General features: G+C 37.7%; 1 protein-coding gene across 2 annotated transcripts in view; it reads left to right on the top strand.

Moving 5' to 3' along the window:
- Window positions 1-17,559, top strand: part of SYK (spleen tyrosine kinase) — a 248,996-nt gene that overhangs the window by 5,068 nt on the left and 226,369 nt on the right. For both annotated transcript variants that reach the window (XM_006901174.1, XM_006901175.1), the window contains exon 2: window positions 2,654-2,814. In XM_006901174.1, coding sequence (XP_006901236.1) covers window positions 2,654-2,814 — 161 coding nt within the window. The remainder of the gene's footprint in view (window positions 1-2,653; window positions 2,815-17,559) is intronic.

The following is a 17,559-nucleotide window of genomic DNA, read 5'->3' on the forward strand; positions in this document are numbered from 1 at the left end:
TGTGATTGGCACAGGACAGAGCGGAGTTTAGGGCTGTTGTAGGGTCGCTATGAGTCGCAGGCGACTCGACAGCACATAACAACAACAACCATTTTCTTGTGGTGTTGAATAACACTGCTATGAACTTGTTGTACAAGTCTCCTTTTGTGCTTCAGTTCTCATTTTCTTGAGATATATTCGAAGCAGTGGAATAGATGGGTCATATGGAAATTTTATGTTCAGCTTTCTGGAAAAATACCAAACTGCCTTCTTGAGTGGTTGTACTATTTCACAATCCCACCAATAATGTAGAAGAGTTCCAATCTTTCCACATCCTCTCCAACATTTATTACGTGTTGTCATGCTAAACTTTGCCACTTTTGCTGGGGTGATATTATATCTCATTGTGGTTTTGATTTGCATCTCTCTTCTTGCCAGTGATTTGGAGCATTTCTTCATGTGTCTGTTTGCCATCCAGATATTTTCCTCTATGAAAATTCTTTCCATGTTTTTGCCCATTTTGTAATTGGGTTATCAGTCTTTTTCTTGTGGAACTGCAGGAGGAGTATTCTGTAAACTTTTCTGGAGACTCTTGTCTGAGCTGGTATTCCCAAATGTTTGTTCTCAGTCTGTAGGTTTTCTTTTCAATATGTTGGAAAACGTTTTTGATGCACACATGGATTTAATCTTTAGACGGTCCTATTCATTAGTTTTATGGAGGCTGGGATTTTGAAACACCATCTCACATACTTTTAGCACATGACTTAGAGAAACAGGTCCTTGGAGAAGGGCATCTTGCTTGTAAAGACAGATTGACAGCACAGGGGAAGAAGACCCCGCGTGAGATGGATTGATATAGTAACAATGGGCAATGGGAATTGGTGTGTCAGAATTAGTGTGACTGGCTCATGACAGAGCAGGGTTCAAAGCTGCTGTACATAGGGTTGCTATGGGTTGCAGGTGACTTGATGGCACGTAATAACAGCAAAAACAACAACAAAATTCTTTTTAGGTCTACAGTTCTATAGTTTTTTACAATCACAGTGTTGCTTAATTTTTACCACTGGCAAGGTATACAGCAGTGTCTTTACCCGCATCCAATACCCTCATGTTTCTTCCAATACCCCGTGTATCATCCTTATGCTTTCTATTTCTATAATGCAGACTGTTCAGGAATGTTAGATGAATGTAACCTTTTCTTAGAGAGAATGTCTTCTCTCTAGAAATTGCACATTTATTCTCTACAAATTACAGTCTCTAGAAATTACACATTTACTCTCTACAGATTACACATTTGTAATTTATATGTGCTGTTCATGCATAAACAAGTATTTTGTTCCTTAGCTTGATTGAGTCACTTTCCACACCCTCCTATTTTGAACCTCTGGACTCACTTTGTTCCACATGCCTCTCTGGCATGTCATCAGTGGCTAGTTAGGCTTTCCTTCTGTCTGTGAATCATGGTGTAATTACCACACCCACATGCCCTCCCTCCCATATTCATTCCTTATTCCATTTCCTGGTTTGAGTTAGTTATATTTTCATTTTAACTTTTCATGTTCTATTTTGTAAGTTCAAATAATCAAACTTTGGTTCCTTTTTTTTTTTTCTGTAGAGAAGATCCAATTGTCTTCTAGGGCAAAAATGTAAGAAAACTAATTTGTTTTCTGTCCATGTTCCTTTAGTTGTATGTTTACATTGCCATTTATCATCTTCATTCTCAGTGGCAGGAGGATGAGTGGGTGCTTAATCTGAGAAATACAGAGACAAACATGAAGGCCTATGGATGTACTTTTTTGATGGCTGATCTCTGTTATGACTTCTGTACTTGTTATTAAATGATCAGATTCTAGTACAGAACAATCCTTCCTAGTAGATTGTGATGTGAAAGCTCTCTGAACCTCATAGACTATACTAGATGATTCTTAAAATCTGGTCTGGCTTTTAAAATATCAGCCTCCCTATTTATGTCATTACTTGTAAATGTGAAGATATTGATATGATAGTTTTACTATTTTAGTTGAAATGTTTCAGACTTAATATTTAGTGTATTTGGCTACATCACAACTTAAAGTCTCATTCTTCACTCATTACCATCAAGTCAGAACTGACTTATATCTAATCCTCTGGTGGGTTTTCTAAGATTGTTGATTGAATGGAAGAAGATTATCCATCTTTCTGTTTTGGAGTTACTGGTGGATTTGAGCCACCAAAAAGATATGATGTTTGAGTTAGAAGTGTAACTTTCTAATCTATGAGAAGGATGTATGTCATTTGTAAAATTATTATTGGTTTTATTGAGTGAATGGTGAAAAAAACATGTGTATATGGTTGTTGATATGTTCTGTTAAGTTTAAACCAATTCATAATTGACCCTTCACCAGGTTTTCAGAGACTTTAAATACAACAGGAAGCTTTAAATACCTTTCTCCCTTGGAGCAGGTGGAGCAGCTGGTGAATTTGACCTGCATTCCTTTGGATTGTCAACACAGCTTACCACTAGGCTACCAGAACTCCACAAGAGCTCTATTTATATAATTTTTCATTTATATATTTTACCATATTATGGCTCATGACTGAATAGAAATTATTTTTATGTCTTTTAAAAATTATTCAGTTAGTATAACTTTATTCCACTCTGCTTCTCCCTCTTTGGAATCTTTCTTTGTGGCAGGGTCAAGCTCTGGAACAAGCCATTATCAGCCAGAAACCGCAGCTGGAGAAGCTCATTGCCACCACTGCTCATGAGAAAATGCCCTGGTTCCATGGAAAAATCTCTCGGGATGAATCTGAACAGATTGTCCTGATAGGATCAAAGACAAATGGAAAATTTTTGTAAGTAGTATGTCTTTTCTCTGTATTCACCTACTGCCAGATCTGTTTGAAAATTGAACTACTTCAGCTTTCTTTTTAGTGCACTCCAAGTGGCAACGGGAAAGCAGAAGTACACATGTACACACATGTTAGCCTACTCTGAAAACTTGGATTGTAACCCTCAATTTTAACTTCCTTTGTAGGTTTCACTAGCTACCCCCTTAAAGTGAGCATTCTTTTTCGCCATTGAGGAACATAATACTTGAAGAAAATGAAATTTATTAAGCTATACATTTTGCTTTTAATGATAAATATAATGTGCATTAACAGTTTCTTTGACTGTCCAACAAAAGTGAAAACACAACAGTTAATTCATTTCATTCATTCTATTATGCTAAGACTTTTATATTTACTCAGAATTAAATACTAATAGGACACATACTAAAGAAAATGGACTTGTTCTGAATGTGTGACTGTAGCCTATACATTAAAAATTTGAACAGAATATGTGTATTCTGACCTTGCTTTTTGGCTTTTAAAAAAATCTTTATTGATTCAGTGTAACTGTAAATACTGGAAAACTTTGAAGATGCAAAATCCAGGCAGAATTATTGGTAAAGAGAAGAAACTATCTTTTGGTCCTGGTCAGTGTTGCTCTTCAGGGTCTCTAGCAGAAAATGGCAGGGGAGGATGATGCTGACCTGGCACTTTTTTGTTTTTTTCATCTCCAATCACTGTCTCTTGGGAGATTCTTACTGAGTGTCACAGAGTAAAACCAGTATATTGTCATTTTGGAGAATTACAAGAGAACTACTCGACATAGTAGACCAATTTAGCAATTGGATTGCTCTACAGTGACAAAGAGAATATAGAATGGCAGCTAAGTCAAACAATACCCCTCACAGTAGCTAATCACAAGATTAAACAGTTGAGAGTAAATTCAACTAGAAACACAAGGATCTATTAAAAAAAATTACAGAACATTACTCCAAGAAACAAAAAGACAATTGGAGAAACAGAAGAATATCTTGCTCATGGATAGGAACACACAATGTTGTGAAAATTACAGTCCTGCCATAGGTATTCTACATGTTCAGTGCAATCCCAATACAAATACCAGTTCCATTCTTCAATGAGATGAAAAAGACAGTCTTCAATGAGATGGAAAAGGCAGTCTCCAATTTCATTTGGAATGGAAAGAGACCCCAATTAAGCAAAGCACTCCTTAAAAAGAGAAACAATGTAGGAGACATCTCACTGCCCCAAAGAAAAAAGCTTAACAGGGAGGAAAATGTGCAACAATGAGTGAATGGAAATCCAAGTTCTTAATAAGCTTTTATTAAAATATCAATTAAAAAATAATTAATAAAAATAATTCTTTGGACAAAATAGTGTAATCCAGCAGAATGACTAAGGCTTCCTAACTCTTAACCAAGGTGTGTTGTTGTATTAATGACATACTGTGATGAACCAAATTTTTCTCAGAATTTCCTGTTCTTAAAAATAGGTGGTTTTGTCCTTTGGAGCCCTGTTGTTGCTGTCTTGCCAAAGCAGTCTGCATAAGCCCCATAGAGAATGCAGGAAGGGCTGTGCATAAGCCTCGTGTAGAGTAGAGAACACGGAAAGCTCAACAGTTCTGGTTGACATTTTTTGTTTCCTCACTGCCTTGCACAGCCTACATCTCATTTGGCCTCATTCAGTCTCATTCACGTCTTTGCTTTATCTAGTTTCCTCCATATCAGGGAGAATACTGAGTTTACTTAAGAGATGCTTAAACCTGGCATGTTTTAGAGTCAGCTGCTAATGTCTGAGCTACTGATGGCATGTGAGACCCCATTCACATTTCTTTGAGTCCTCTGAATTCTTAATCATTGAGTTCTTAGGTTGTAATCATCTGGTAACAATGTACCAAAAAGAATTGGCTGACACAGAAGAATTTAAAACAACATATGATCAAGAGCCAATGGTAAAAAAAAAAGAGAGAGAGAGACAATTGTGATGGAGGAAGTTCAAGCTGCTCAGAAGAAACTGGCAAAAAAACCAAGGCCCTAGGAATTGATGGCATATGAATTGATGTATTTCAATAAACAGATGCCGCCCTGGACACACTTACTGAGTTGTGCCAAGCAATCTTGAGGACAACTAACTGGCCAACTGACTGGAAAAGATCCATATTTATTTTCATTCCAAAAAAAGTTGATCCAATAAAATATGGAAATTGTTTACCAATATCACTAATATCACACACAAGCAAAATCCTACTGAAAATAATTTAAAAAATGAATGGAATAGTACATTAACAGAGAACTACCAGAAATACAAGCTAGGTTTAGGATAAGCCATGGTACTAGAGATATTATTGTCAGTGTCATACGGATCTTGACTGTAAGCAGAATACCAGAGAGATCTCTATCTGTGTTTCATTAACTATGTGAAGGCATTTGCCTGTGTAGATCACAAAACTGTGGCTAACCTTGAGAAGAAAGGGAATCCCAGAACATATCTACTCATATGAAACCTATTCTTGGACCAGAAGGCAGTTGGCAGAACAAAGCAAGTAAACAAAATAGCAAGGGAGTGTGTCAGACATGCACCCTGCCTCCTTATATTTTCAATCTTTATGCAGAACAAGTCATTCTGGAGGCTGAAGTTTATGAGGAGGAATGTGGCATGGGGATTGGAAGAAGACTCATCAACAACTCGCATTAAACAGATGATACAATCTTGCTTGCTGCAGAAGGTCAGTGGATGAAAGCTCAATATCAAGGAGACAAGGAGACAAAAATTCTCATCACTGAGCTAATTGACTGCACCATGATAGATGGAGAAGGGATTGAAGTTGTTAACAATTATAACTTGTTCAGCTCCACTCTTGACACCAATACTATGGAAATCAAGAGACGAATTGCATTAGGGAGATCTGTCAGGGACCTCTCCCGTGTGCTAAAGAGCAATGTTGTCAGTCTGCAGACTAAGGTGCACCTTATCCAGGTTGTGGGTTTTGCAGTTACTTGTCAGAAAGCTGGACAACAAGTAAGATGATAGAAGAAGGATCAATGCTATTGAGTTGTGGTGGTGAAGAAGAATATGGAGCATGCTGGGGACTGCCAGGAGAGTAAATAGGTCTATTCTGGAGAGGTGTAACCAAACTGCTCTTTAAGACAAGGATTTTGAAGCTGCATCTCACATATTTTGGGCATGATTCCAAGAAGGACCAGTCCTTGGATATAGACATCATACTTGGAAGGGTGAAGGGATAGAGCTGAGAGGACTTTGAATGAGATGGATTGACACAGTAACTAGGGTAATGGGGGTTAAGGATGTTGAAAACAGTGAGACTGGCTCAGGGATAGGGTGGAGTTCAGAGCTATTGTATATAGGTGGCTGTGAGTCACAGATGACTCAGTGGCACATGTTGTTGTTGTTATGTGCCCTTGAGTCACTTGTGACTCATAGCGACCCTATGTACAACAGCCTTAAACTCTGCTCTGTCCTGTGCCAATCACACCGTCTCTGACACTCCCATCCCAATTATCCCAGTCACTGAATCAATCCACCTCATAGAGGGCCTTCCTCTCCTGCGCTATCCCTCCATCCTCCCAAGCATGATGTCCCTCTCTAAGGACCGGTCTCTCCTCACAACATGTCCAAAGTATGTTAGACGGAGCCTCAGAATCCTTGCCTCCAAGGAGCCACCCGGTTTAACCCTTTCCAGGACGAATCTGTTTGTTTTCCTAGCAGTCCATGGTATTCTCAATACTCTTCTCCAGCACCACAGCTCAAAGGCATCAATTCTCCTTCTATCCTCCCTGGTCATTGTCCAACTCTCTGATGCATAACAGGTGATTGCGAAGACCATGGCCTGTATCAGACGCACCTTAGTCTCGAAAGAGACACCATTGCTCTTCAGTACTTTGGAGAGGTCCCTAACAGCAGACTTTCCCGTGGCAATGCGCCTTTTAATTTCCTGGCTGCTGGTGCCAAGACTGTTGACTGTGGAGCCAAGCAAACTAAAGCTGTGTACAATCTTAATCTCTTCACCATCCATCCTGATGCTGCCAACTGGTCCAGTGGTGAGAATCTTTGTCTTCTTGACATTGAGCCTCGGACCGTACTGAAGGCTGCAGTCCTTGACACTCTGCAGCAGGCGCTTCAGGTCCTCTTCAGTTTCAGCAAGCAGGGTTGTGTCATCCACATAACGCAGATTGTTGATAACTCGTCCACCAATCTTGACTCCACATTTCTCCTCATAGAACCCAGCCTCCCGGATAATCTGTTCTGCATATAGGTTGAAAAGGTATGGAGATAGGATGCATCCCTGGTGTGCGCCCTTCCCAATTTTGAACCATGCAGTGTTACCCTGCTCTGTTCTGATGACTGCCTCTTGGTCCAAGTATAGGTTTCACATTAGCACAATTAAATGTTCTGGGATTCCCATTCTTCTCAGAGTCAGCCATAGTTTGTTATGATCTACACAGTCAAATGCCTTTGCATAGTCAATGAAACTCAGATAGACATTCCTCTGGTATTCCCTGCTTTCAGCCAAGATCCATGTAACATCAGCTACAATATCCCTAGTACCACGGCCCCTTCTAAACCCAGCGTGGACTTCTGGCAGTTCTCTGTTGATGGGCTGTTCCAGTCGTTGTTAGATAATCTTCAGTAAAATCTTGCTTGCATGTGAAATCAGTGAGATTGTTCTGTAGTTTCCACATTCTGTTGGGTCACCTTTCTTTGGGACAGGAACAAATATCAATCTCTTCCAGTCAGTTGGCCAAGTGGTCGTTCTCCACATTTCTTGGCACAACTTGGTGAGCACGTCCAGGGCAGCATCTGTTAACTGAAATATGTCGATTGGTATACCATCTATTCCTGGAGCCTTATTTTTTGCCATTTCCTTCAGTGGCACATACAACAACAAAACAATAGGTATTAACACCTGTAATGATAGTATTCTTGGCCCTTTCAGCTTTATATTTCCTACACTCTTTCTTAGCACCTCTGAGATTTTTGAGACTCTTCTGTTCAATAACCAGTACCAAGTGGCCTTCTGCAGGCCACAGGCCTGATGTTAGACAATTTACCAGTTAATTGTAACACTCACAAATGTGATTGTGGTAAGACTTGCCTTCAAAACCCAAGCAGTTACTCTATTTTGTGACTTTTGGCTAATAACATAACCTCCTCAAAGTTCAGCTGTTTCTCTGGGTTTGTTATCAGTGGTGATCTTGCCAGTTGTTATCTTGAAAATGATATTAAAATGTGTACAAGCCATGGGCATAACACCTGGTGTGGAATAGACATGCATTTGGTATTATTTGTTCTTATTGCTAGTTCATTGCTCTTACTTCTTCCATCACTAGTGTTTTTATTTGCTTTGTTTTTTAAATTGTGATTTGAGTAAGGGTTTACAAAATTAATTTATTTTCTATTCAAACACTTGTACACATTGTCCTTCTTGTTGTTGTTATGTAATTATTATAGTCATGATATAACTACATTCATCTGTTTTCCTCTATGATTCCCATTACCATTTGCCCTACTATCCTACCCCTTCCTGCTTTCTGAACCTTTTCCTTGGGCAAATACTGTCATTTTTACCTTGTTTGGCTAATTGATATAAGAAGTGAGTGCAAAAAAAAAAAGAAGTGAGTGCCTTCTTAATGATATTGTTCACTTTATAGGCCTGTCTAGGGAACTTTAGTAGTCTACTGGGTAAGCAGTTGCGCTGGCAATCAAAAGGCAGGCAGTTGAGTCTACCAGTTTGTTCCTCCATGGAAGAAAGATGGGAAATTTTATTCCAAGTAGTTTACAGCCTCAGAAAACTCACTAGAAGGTTATCTATGAGTTAGTTCCTACTCAATGATAATTAGTTGAGTTAAATTGATGTTTGCCTGAAATGTGAGCCATAGTTTTGTTCCAGTCTGGAAGGATGACTAACCAACAATCATAGTCTCAAGTGTTCCACAAGTTTCTCTGGGATCAGTAAGCCTGGTTATTTTTGCTTTTTAATTTTGTTTCATGTTTTCAACCCAGTCTATCTAGGACCTTCAAGTACCTATCAGAGCTGTCAGCAATGATGTTAAGTACTATTTAATTATTCTGGTCTTAGGGTCTTGGAGGTTGTGGTTTATGTGCTCTGCTAGTCCATTGGAATATATACATGTTCCTGTGCATCTTAGCTTTTCTTCTTAATTTGTTCCAGAAAGTGAGAGACAAATATTTATAACTTAGATGGTTACTGGAAAAATTTTAGACCTAGGTACGACTCATCAAATAGGATATAGATGTCCTATAGACTATGAGAGCTAAATTTTGTATCTTCCAGCTGTATAGCCCTTAAGTCCTAATATCAACAATTCGTCCCATCCAATTGTTTGGTTATGATTAATAAGTTATATAACTTTGCATCCTCTTGGTTCTTCCATATACAAGGATATATTTTTGATATATACAGATATGAATATAGTAATATGAACTGCAAAATTTACTTGCCCATATCAGTTCATCTTGCTTATCTAACTCTGTCTTCATCAGAAGTTATGAATGCTGATAATATAGGGTTGTGTGTGTAATAGTGTTTGCCTCTGTTGACTATATTTGTTATACGTATCTTAATTTCTTCCCTTTTTTGATATTGTATGAATCTTCCTTTTATTGTATGTCTTTCCTTTCATTCATGTTAATAATGTATAGCGCTGGTGGTCTAGTTGCAAGAAGCTACACTGCAATCCTGTAGGCATGTGGTTCAAGGCTACCAGCTACTCTTTGGGAGAGCAATGGTTTGCTACTGTGCAGTTAACAGCCTCTGAAAACCCACTGGAGGGTCAGCTGTGGGTCAGTTCTGATTATGGTATCAAACAACAGTGACAATTATCTATTTAAAGGAGTTCTAGTGATAAGAAGTTGTGCAAAAGGCATGTGGTTCAAATCCACCAGCTGCTCTGTGGGAGAAAGATAGGCAGTCTCCTCCCCATTTACTGAGTTGGTTTGGAATCCACAAAGCAACCACATTATCTATTTAGGAATCTTTTTGTAGGTTTGCACATAATAATTTGGTCTAAATTGGAAATTTGAATCCATAAGCTGCTAATCCAGAAAAAAGATGAGCAGTCTCCTGCTATAAAGATTTACAACTTAAGAAACTTCATGGAGGATTACTGTGAGTCAGAAATAGCTATAAGTCAGACTCCACTATGTTTTAGGTTTTGTTTGATTTAAGTATTTACTGATTTTTTTTAACTTCCCTCACCCTTCCTATCTCTGGTAACCTCCAAAGAATGAATTGGATTTTTCCTGTGTATAAACCTTTCTTTAGTCTTTTTGTAATATTGAATACATGTAATATTTTTGTGACTGACTCAGCATTTAATTTCATTGGCTTTAGACTCATCAATTTTATGTATTATTCCACAAATTCTTCATTATTCTTTAGTGTTATATATCATCCCATTGTGTGCATTTACTATAGTTTGTTTAACCATACATCTGTTTATGGACACTTGGGTTGTTTTCTTTCTTTTTTTTCTATTGTAGATAATGCTACAGTTAACATGGATAGACATTTATTAATTTGTTTCCAAGCTCTTACTTATTTTGGATATATACTTATTTTGTGATTATGTTTGATCAAATGGTATATTTATTCCTAATAGCCCTTCCTAATGGCATGCCCAAAGTATGTGAGATAAAGCCTCATTATCCTTGCCTTCAAAGAGCACTGTGGTTGCCCTCTCTCCAAGATATATTTGTTTATTCTCTTGGCAGTCCACGTGATATTTGGTGCTCTTTTCCAACACCACAGCTCAAAGACATCAGTTCTTTTGTCATTGTCTAGCTCTCAGATGCATAGCAATTGATCAGAAATATTATGGCCTAAATTAGATGCACCTTAATCCTCAAACTGGCATTACTCCTCAATAATTCGGAGAGGTCCCTACATGAAAACTTTCCCAGTGCAATGGAGAAGAACATCCCAAGGACAGCCAAAAGAAATGTACATATCTTGGAGAGAATGCAGCCAGAGCGCTCTTTGGAGGCAAAGATGATGAGGCTTTGCCTCAAATACTTTGGGCATGTTGCTAGGAGGGGCCAGATTTGTGATTTATTGACTATGCAAAGGCATTGGGCTGTGTGGATCATAGCAAATTATGGGTAACTTTGAGAAGAAAAGGAACTCCAGAGCACTTAACTTTGCTCATTCAAAACCTATACCTAGATCTAGAAGCTTTTGTGGGAACAGAACAAGAGAACTCTATATGATTCAAAATTGAGAAAGGTGTTGTGAGAGTTGTATCCTTTCATCATACTTATTAAGTCTGTATACTGATCAAATTATTTGAGAAATGGAACTCTATGAAGAAGAATGTGGCTTCAGGATTGTTGGAAAACTCGTTAATAACCTTCAGTATTCAAATGACACAACTTTGCTCACTGGAAGTGATGAAGACTTGAAGTTCTTGTTGCAGAAGATCAAGGACTACAGCCTTCAATATAGATTGCATCTCAACCTCAAGAAAACAAAAATTGTCACCATTGGCAAAATCACAAGAGATGGAGAAAAGATTGAAACTGTCAACAACTTCATTTACTTTGATTCATAATCAATACACTTGGTACCAGCAGTCTGGAAATCAGGAAATGTATTGCACTGAGAAAGTCTGTAGTCAGGGACCTCTTCAAATTATTAAGGATCAATGATATTAGTTGGAGGTCTGAGGTAAACTTGATTCAGATCTTTTCAGTAACTTGGTATGCTGCTGAGAGCTGGACAATTAATAAATATGAGAGAAGGAAGATTGCTGCCTTTGAACTGTGGTGTTAGAGTACTATGAATTGCCAAAAGAACAAATAGATCAGTCTTGAGAGAAGGTGCCAAGAGAGTGCTTCTTGGAGGCAAACTTGATAAAATTTCATCTTGCATACTTTGGGCATATTGTTAGGAGAAGTTATTCCTTGGTGAAGGACATCATTCTTGGAAAGGTGGAGGAGTGGAAAAAGGAGAGGAAAATCCTTCACCAGGTGGATTGACACAGTGGCTGCAGCAGTGGGCTCCAGTGTGTCAGAGATTGTGAGGTGGCACAGTTTAAGATGGGTTCAGATCTTTTGTTCCTATTTCTATGAGTCAAATTCAACTTGATGGAACCCAGCAAAAACAAAAACAATGACCTTTGTGGGCATCACTTCTTGTGTTGTTTACTATCTAAATGTCTTCTTTAGTGAAATGTCTCTTTATGCCCAATTTTATAATCAGATTCTTTGACTTTTTGTTTTGAGATCTTTTGATTGTCAGTGGATTTCAGAGATTAATCTTTTGTCAGGTGTTATTTGTAAATATTTTCTCAAAATCTGTAGGTATTTTGACTTTTTTGGTCTTCAGGTGCACATGACGATTTACTTTTTAGCAGGTTCCTGTTATCTAATTTATCTTCCTTTGGGGCATATTTAGTTATGCTTAGTAATCTGTTTATGCCATAATTTAGGGCCTTTTCTTTTCTTTGAAGAATGAAAAGTTTGTCCATATGTTTTCCTTGATTAATTTTATAGTTTAGGTTTCCATGAGAGCTCTGTTGGCTGAGTGGTAAGGAATTGTGCTGCTGATGCAAAGGTGTTGGTTGTACTGTTGAGTCAGAACCAACCCAAAACTGACCCTCCAGAGGCTTTTCACAAGAGTAGACTGTCCATTCTTTTTCCATAAAGCTGCTGATGGCCTCACACCTTGTGACTTTGGGATTGCAGCACAGTTTCTTGCCGCTAGGCCACCAGTGCTCTTGGGGTTAAAATCCACCAGCTGCTCTGCAGAAGAAAGATGGGCAGTCAACTCCCATGTGATTTACAGCCTCTGAAATCTGTTGGAGGGTCAGCTTTGGGTCCATTCTGACTCAGTGGTGCTCAACAACAAGAGACTTTACATTTAGGTTCTTTATCTATCTTTAGCAAGTTTTTGTATATGGTGTGATGTATGGATCTTGTTTCAGTGTTCTACAAATGGATATTTAGTTTTGTGCATCATATGTTAAAGAGGCTTTATTTTACTCACTTTATAGATTTACACCCTTTGTCAAATTTAAGCTTCCCATTGTTGTTGTTAGGTGCCAATAAGTTGGTTACAATTCATAGCAACCCTGTTATGTCTTGAACAATAGATTTGAACACTGTTCTATCCAGAACAACCTTCATAATCTTCAACACATTTTAGTTCATTGCTGCAGTCACTTTATTAGTACATCTCATTGAGGATTGTCTTTTCTTTTGCTGACTTTCCACCTTCCTAAGTATCATTTACCTTTACAAAGAATAGCCTTTTCTAATAACATAGGCAAAAGATGTGAGATGAAGGTTCACCATTCTTTTCTCTAAGAACAACTTTGGTTTCTCTTTCTCTAAGAAATATCTGTTTGTTATTTTGTTAGTCCATGGGATTTTCAGCACTTTTATCTGTTACCATAACTCAAAGGCATTGATCCATCTCTTATGTCATCATTATTCCTTGCCCAGCCCTCAAAGGCATACCAGGCGATTGGAAAGAGAATGGCTTGAATCAGCATACCTTTAATCTTCAAACTTACATCATTGCATGTTGGAGAGGTCCCTCACAGCAGACTTTCTCAATGAAATATGATTTTTTATTTTTTTGACGGCTGGCATTTAGAGTGTTCATTGTGAATTTGAGTAAGATGAAATAATTGACAATTTCGGTTGTCAATTTGAATGTACCTTAACATTCCTCCTCATGCCTTATTGACCTGGCTAGAACTTCCAATACACTATTGAATAGGAGTGTTGATAGTGAGCATCCTTGCCTATTCCTTCTTTGCAAAGGGGATGCCTTTAATCCTCTGTTGAGAATTATTTGACTGTTAGCATTGTGTGTGTACCTTTTGCTATGTTGAGGAGATTCCACTTTATTCCTATTTTTTTAATAATATTTATCAGGAAGGGTTGGTAGATTTTGTCAAAGCTTTTTCTGTATCAATTGATAGGATAATGTGATTCTTGTTTTTTGTTTTGTTAGTATGATGAATTGCATTACTTGTTGTTCTTATGTTCAGTCATCCCTGCATTCTTGTTATGAATCCCACTTGGTTATGATGAATTATATTTTTTATTCTATTTGCCAAGGTTTTATTAAGGATTTACACATCTATGTTCATGATGGAAATATTGACCTATAGTTTTCTTTCTTTCTGTGTGGTTTGTTTTGTTTTTGTAATGTCTTTGCTTGATTTTGGTATTAGGGTTTTGCTTGCTTTATAGGATGATTCTGGAAGTGGTCTCTTTTCTACTGTCTTTTGAGATAATGTTAATAGAATTGAGGGGGTTTTTTGGTTGTTTTATTTGTCGGGGTTGGTTTTGGTTTGTTTTTTTTTTTTTTAATCTATGTGTGTGTATGTTTGTGTGATTGCTTGGCTCCGAATATTAGGTAGAATTTACTCATGAAGCCATCTAGGCCGGGACTGATATTTATCTTTTTATGACTCACTCAGTGTCTCTAAAAAATTAGGGCTCTACACATCATCACGGTGGAATGATGAATGGAGAGAAAATGGAAACTGTCAACAGCTTCATCTTGGCTTGGATCTACAATTAACACCCTTGGTACCAGTATCCAGGGAATCAGGATACACATTGCACTGAGTAAATCTGCAGTTAGGGACCTCTCCCAGAACACTTGATTGTGCTTGTGCTAAACTTATACTTGGATTAGGAAGCAGTCCTCAGAAAAGAGCAGGGAAACACTGCATGGTTCAAAAGCAGCAAGAGAGTGTGTCAGGGATGCATCCTGTCTCCATCAGGATCATAGGATGACTCATCAACAACCTACGCTATGCAGATGACAACCTTGCTTGCTGATACTGAGGTGGACCTGAAACGCTTGCTGCAAAAGGTCAAGGAATGTAGTGTTCAATGTGGATTAAAGCTCATCATCAAGAAGACAAAGATTCTCACCACTGGGCCAATTGGCAGCACCATGATAGATGGAGAAGAGTTTGAAGTTGTTAGTAATTACAACTTTTGGCTCCACAATCAACACTTTTGGTACCAGCAGTCAGGAAATCAAAAGACAAATTGCATTAGGAAAATCTGCTGTCAACGAACTTTCCAGAGTACTAAAAAGCAACGACATCAGTCTAGAAATCAAGGTGCTCCTGATCCAGGCCATGGTCTTCACAGTTACTTGCAATGCATCTGAGAGCTGGCGATGACCAATGATTGATGCCTTTGAGTTGTAGTGCTGGAGAAGAGCCTTGAACATAGAACAAGCTCAGAGAACAAACAAATATGTCTTAGAGAGGTTCATTGGAGTGTTTCATTGTTCATTGAGTGTTCATTGGAGGCAAGAATACTTCTCCTCACATGCTTTAGGCATGTTGCTAGGAGGGGCTGGCTATTCCTTGAAGATGGATGATGCTTGATAGAGTGGAAAGGTTGGCAAAGGAGAGGAAGACTCTCAGGTGGATTGACACGATGACTGCTGTAATAAGTTATTGTGTCTCAGGAAGTGTGAGGATGGTGCAGGATAGAACAGAGTTCAGATCTTTTGTTCATAGGGTCAGTATGAGTCATACCTGACTCGAAGGCACCTAACAACAACATCAACAAAAATAATTTCTTTTTTGTTGGATCTGTTCAAGAGTTAACTGCAGTCTGTGTAAGTTTGGATAGGGTGTGGGTTTCTAGGAATTTTTTTTTTATTTCCTCTGTATTTTCAAATTTATTATAGTGTAGCTTTTCTTAAAATTCTGATATTATTGATTGAATTTTGATTTATTCTACTGTGATGACATCTCTTTAATATGTTTTTTCTTTCATTAAGTTTGTCTATTTTATTAACCGTTTCTAAGAACCAGCTGCTGAGTTTATTGATGGCTTATTTTTCTGTTTTCTATCCCATTGATTTCATCAGGTCTCCACTGGATTTTTCCTTATTCCTTCACCCCCCTCCCTCTACCCACAAAATGCTATGACCTGGTGATTTCTCATCTTCCCCTTCCCTTATTATGCTGAATGAACTAACTCAGTCTCATAAGGACAAATACTGCATAGGACCATTGTAAAAATAGAAGGATAACTAGTAAGATGTGTATAAAAGTCCTTTTTCCTTTTATTATTTTATACTGGTTTACATGCAAAGTTGATAAAGTTTGTATACATTGTTTTTCACACTGAAACATTCCCATCCTTTACTCCAACCATCAAAACTGTGTGACCCTAAGATTAAGGGTTACCCCCACTCCTGGATCCTCAGATTCATTCTATAATAATGGTCTTACACAGTATCTGTAATTATGAGACTGAGTTAGTTCACTTAGCATAATGCTCTCCAGTCCCTTCAATGTTAGGTAGTAATTTACAAAATCATTGCTCCTCCATGCTGCATAGGATTCCATTTTGTGAATATACCACTTCTCAGTACATTCCATTGTGGTTAGGCATTTGGACATTTCCATGTTCTTACTATGATGAATAATGCTGCTATGAACTTTGGTGTACAAATCTCTGTTTCTGCTTCAGTTTTCATTTTCCCAGGGTATATTCCAAGCAGTGGAGTAGCTGGATCAAATGGAATTTCTATGTTCAGTTTATCACAGAGAGGATATTTGGATAGCCAACAGACACATGAAGAAATGCTCATAATCGCTGGCAAAAAGAGACAGGCAAATCAATACCCAGTAGCAGTGGTAAAGTTCAGCAGGGAAGTAAGTAATAAATGAGAGGATGTGGTGAGACAGGAACTTTTACACTTTTTTGGTGGGATTGTAAAATGGTAAAACCACTCTGGAAGGCAGTTTGATATTTCCTGTCTTCTTTTTTATGTGTCTTTGTGTTACCATACGTTGATTTCTTAGAACTACCTTTGCTATAGCCCAGAGGTTTAGATATGATGTATTTTGATTTTCATTTGTTTTGAGGAAATTTTTAATCTTGGTTTTTCTTTCTTTAGTAACTCATGGTGCTAAAGCAAGATGTTATTTAGCTTCCATGTGGGGGGTGGTGGTGTGTGTGTGTATCTGTGTGTGTGTGTGTGTGTGTGTGTGTGTGTGTGTTTCTGTTCCTTTATCTTCTTATTGTTAATTGTTAATCTTTGCATTGTATCTGAGAAGATAGAAGATAGTTTATATTATTTCAATGTTGTTGAATTTGTTGAGGCTTGCATTGTATCCTAATATGTGATTAATTCTGGACAATATACCATTTGCACTTGTGAATAAAGTAAATTCACTTTTTGTTTGGTGAAGTACCCTGAATACATCTGTTAAATCAAGTTGGTTGATAGCATAGTTTTGTTCTTCTGTGTCTTATTTGAATTTCAAGCTCACCTGTCAGTGAAAAAGATATGTTGAAGCATCCTTCTACTATTTTGTATTTCTCTCTTCATGTCTGCTAATTGTTATTTTATGAATTTTGAAGGTCTATCATTAAGTGTCTAGATGTTAACTTAAGATATGTCCTCTTAATCTTTGTGCCTTTAATTATTTTTAGTGTCCTTTATATCTCTTTTTTAACTTCTTTATCTCTTAATAGTGGCTTTCACCCTAAAATTCATTTTATCAGAGATTAATACTGTCACTCCAACTTTCTTGTGGATGCTATTTTTTGGTATATTTCCTCCCACCCCTTGACTTTTAGCTCATCTTTTTCTTGAGTAGGCAACATATGGAAAAGCTTTTTTTATCCATTCTTCTACTCTTCATCTTTTTTTTAAATTTAGCTTGTTTATTTTTCATTTCAATGAACATCTACAGAGATTTTGGAATTCCATTC

The sequence above is a fragment of the Elephantulus edwardii genome, unplaced genomic scaffold (assembly GCF_000299155.1).
Source record: "Elephantulus edwardii isolate Elephantulus edwardi_28Jun2011 unplaced genomic scaffold, EleEdw1.0 scaffold00313, whole genome shotgun sequence".
NCBI lineage: Eukaryota > Metazoa > Chordata > Mammalia > Macroscelidea > Macroscelididae > Elephantulus > Elephantulus edwardii.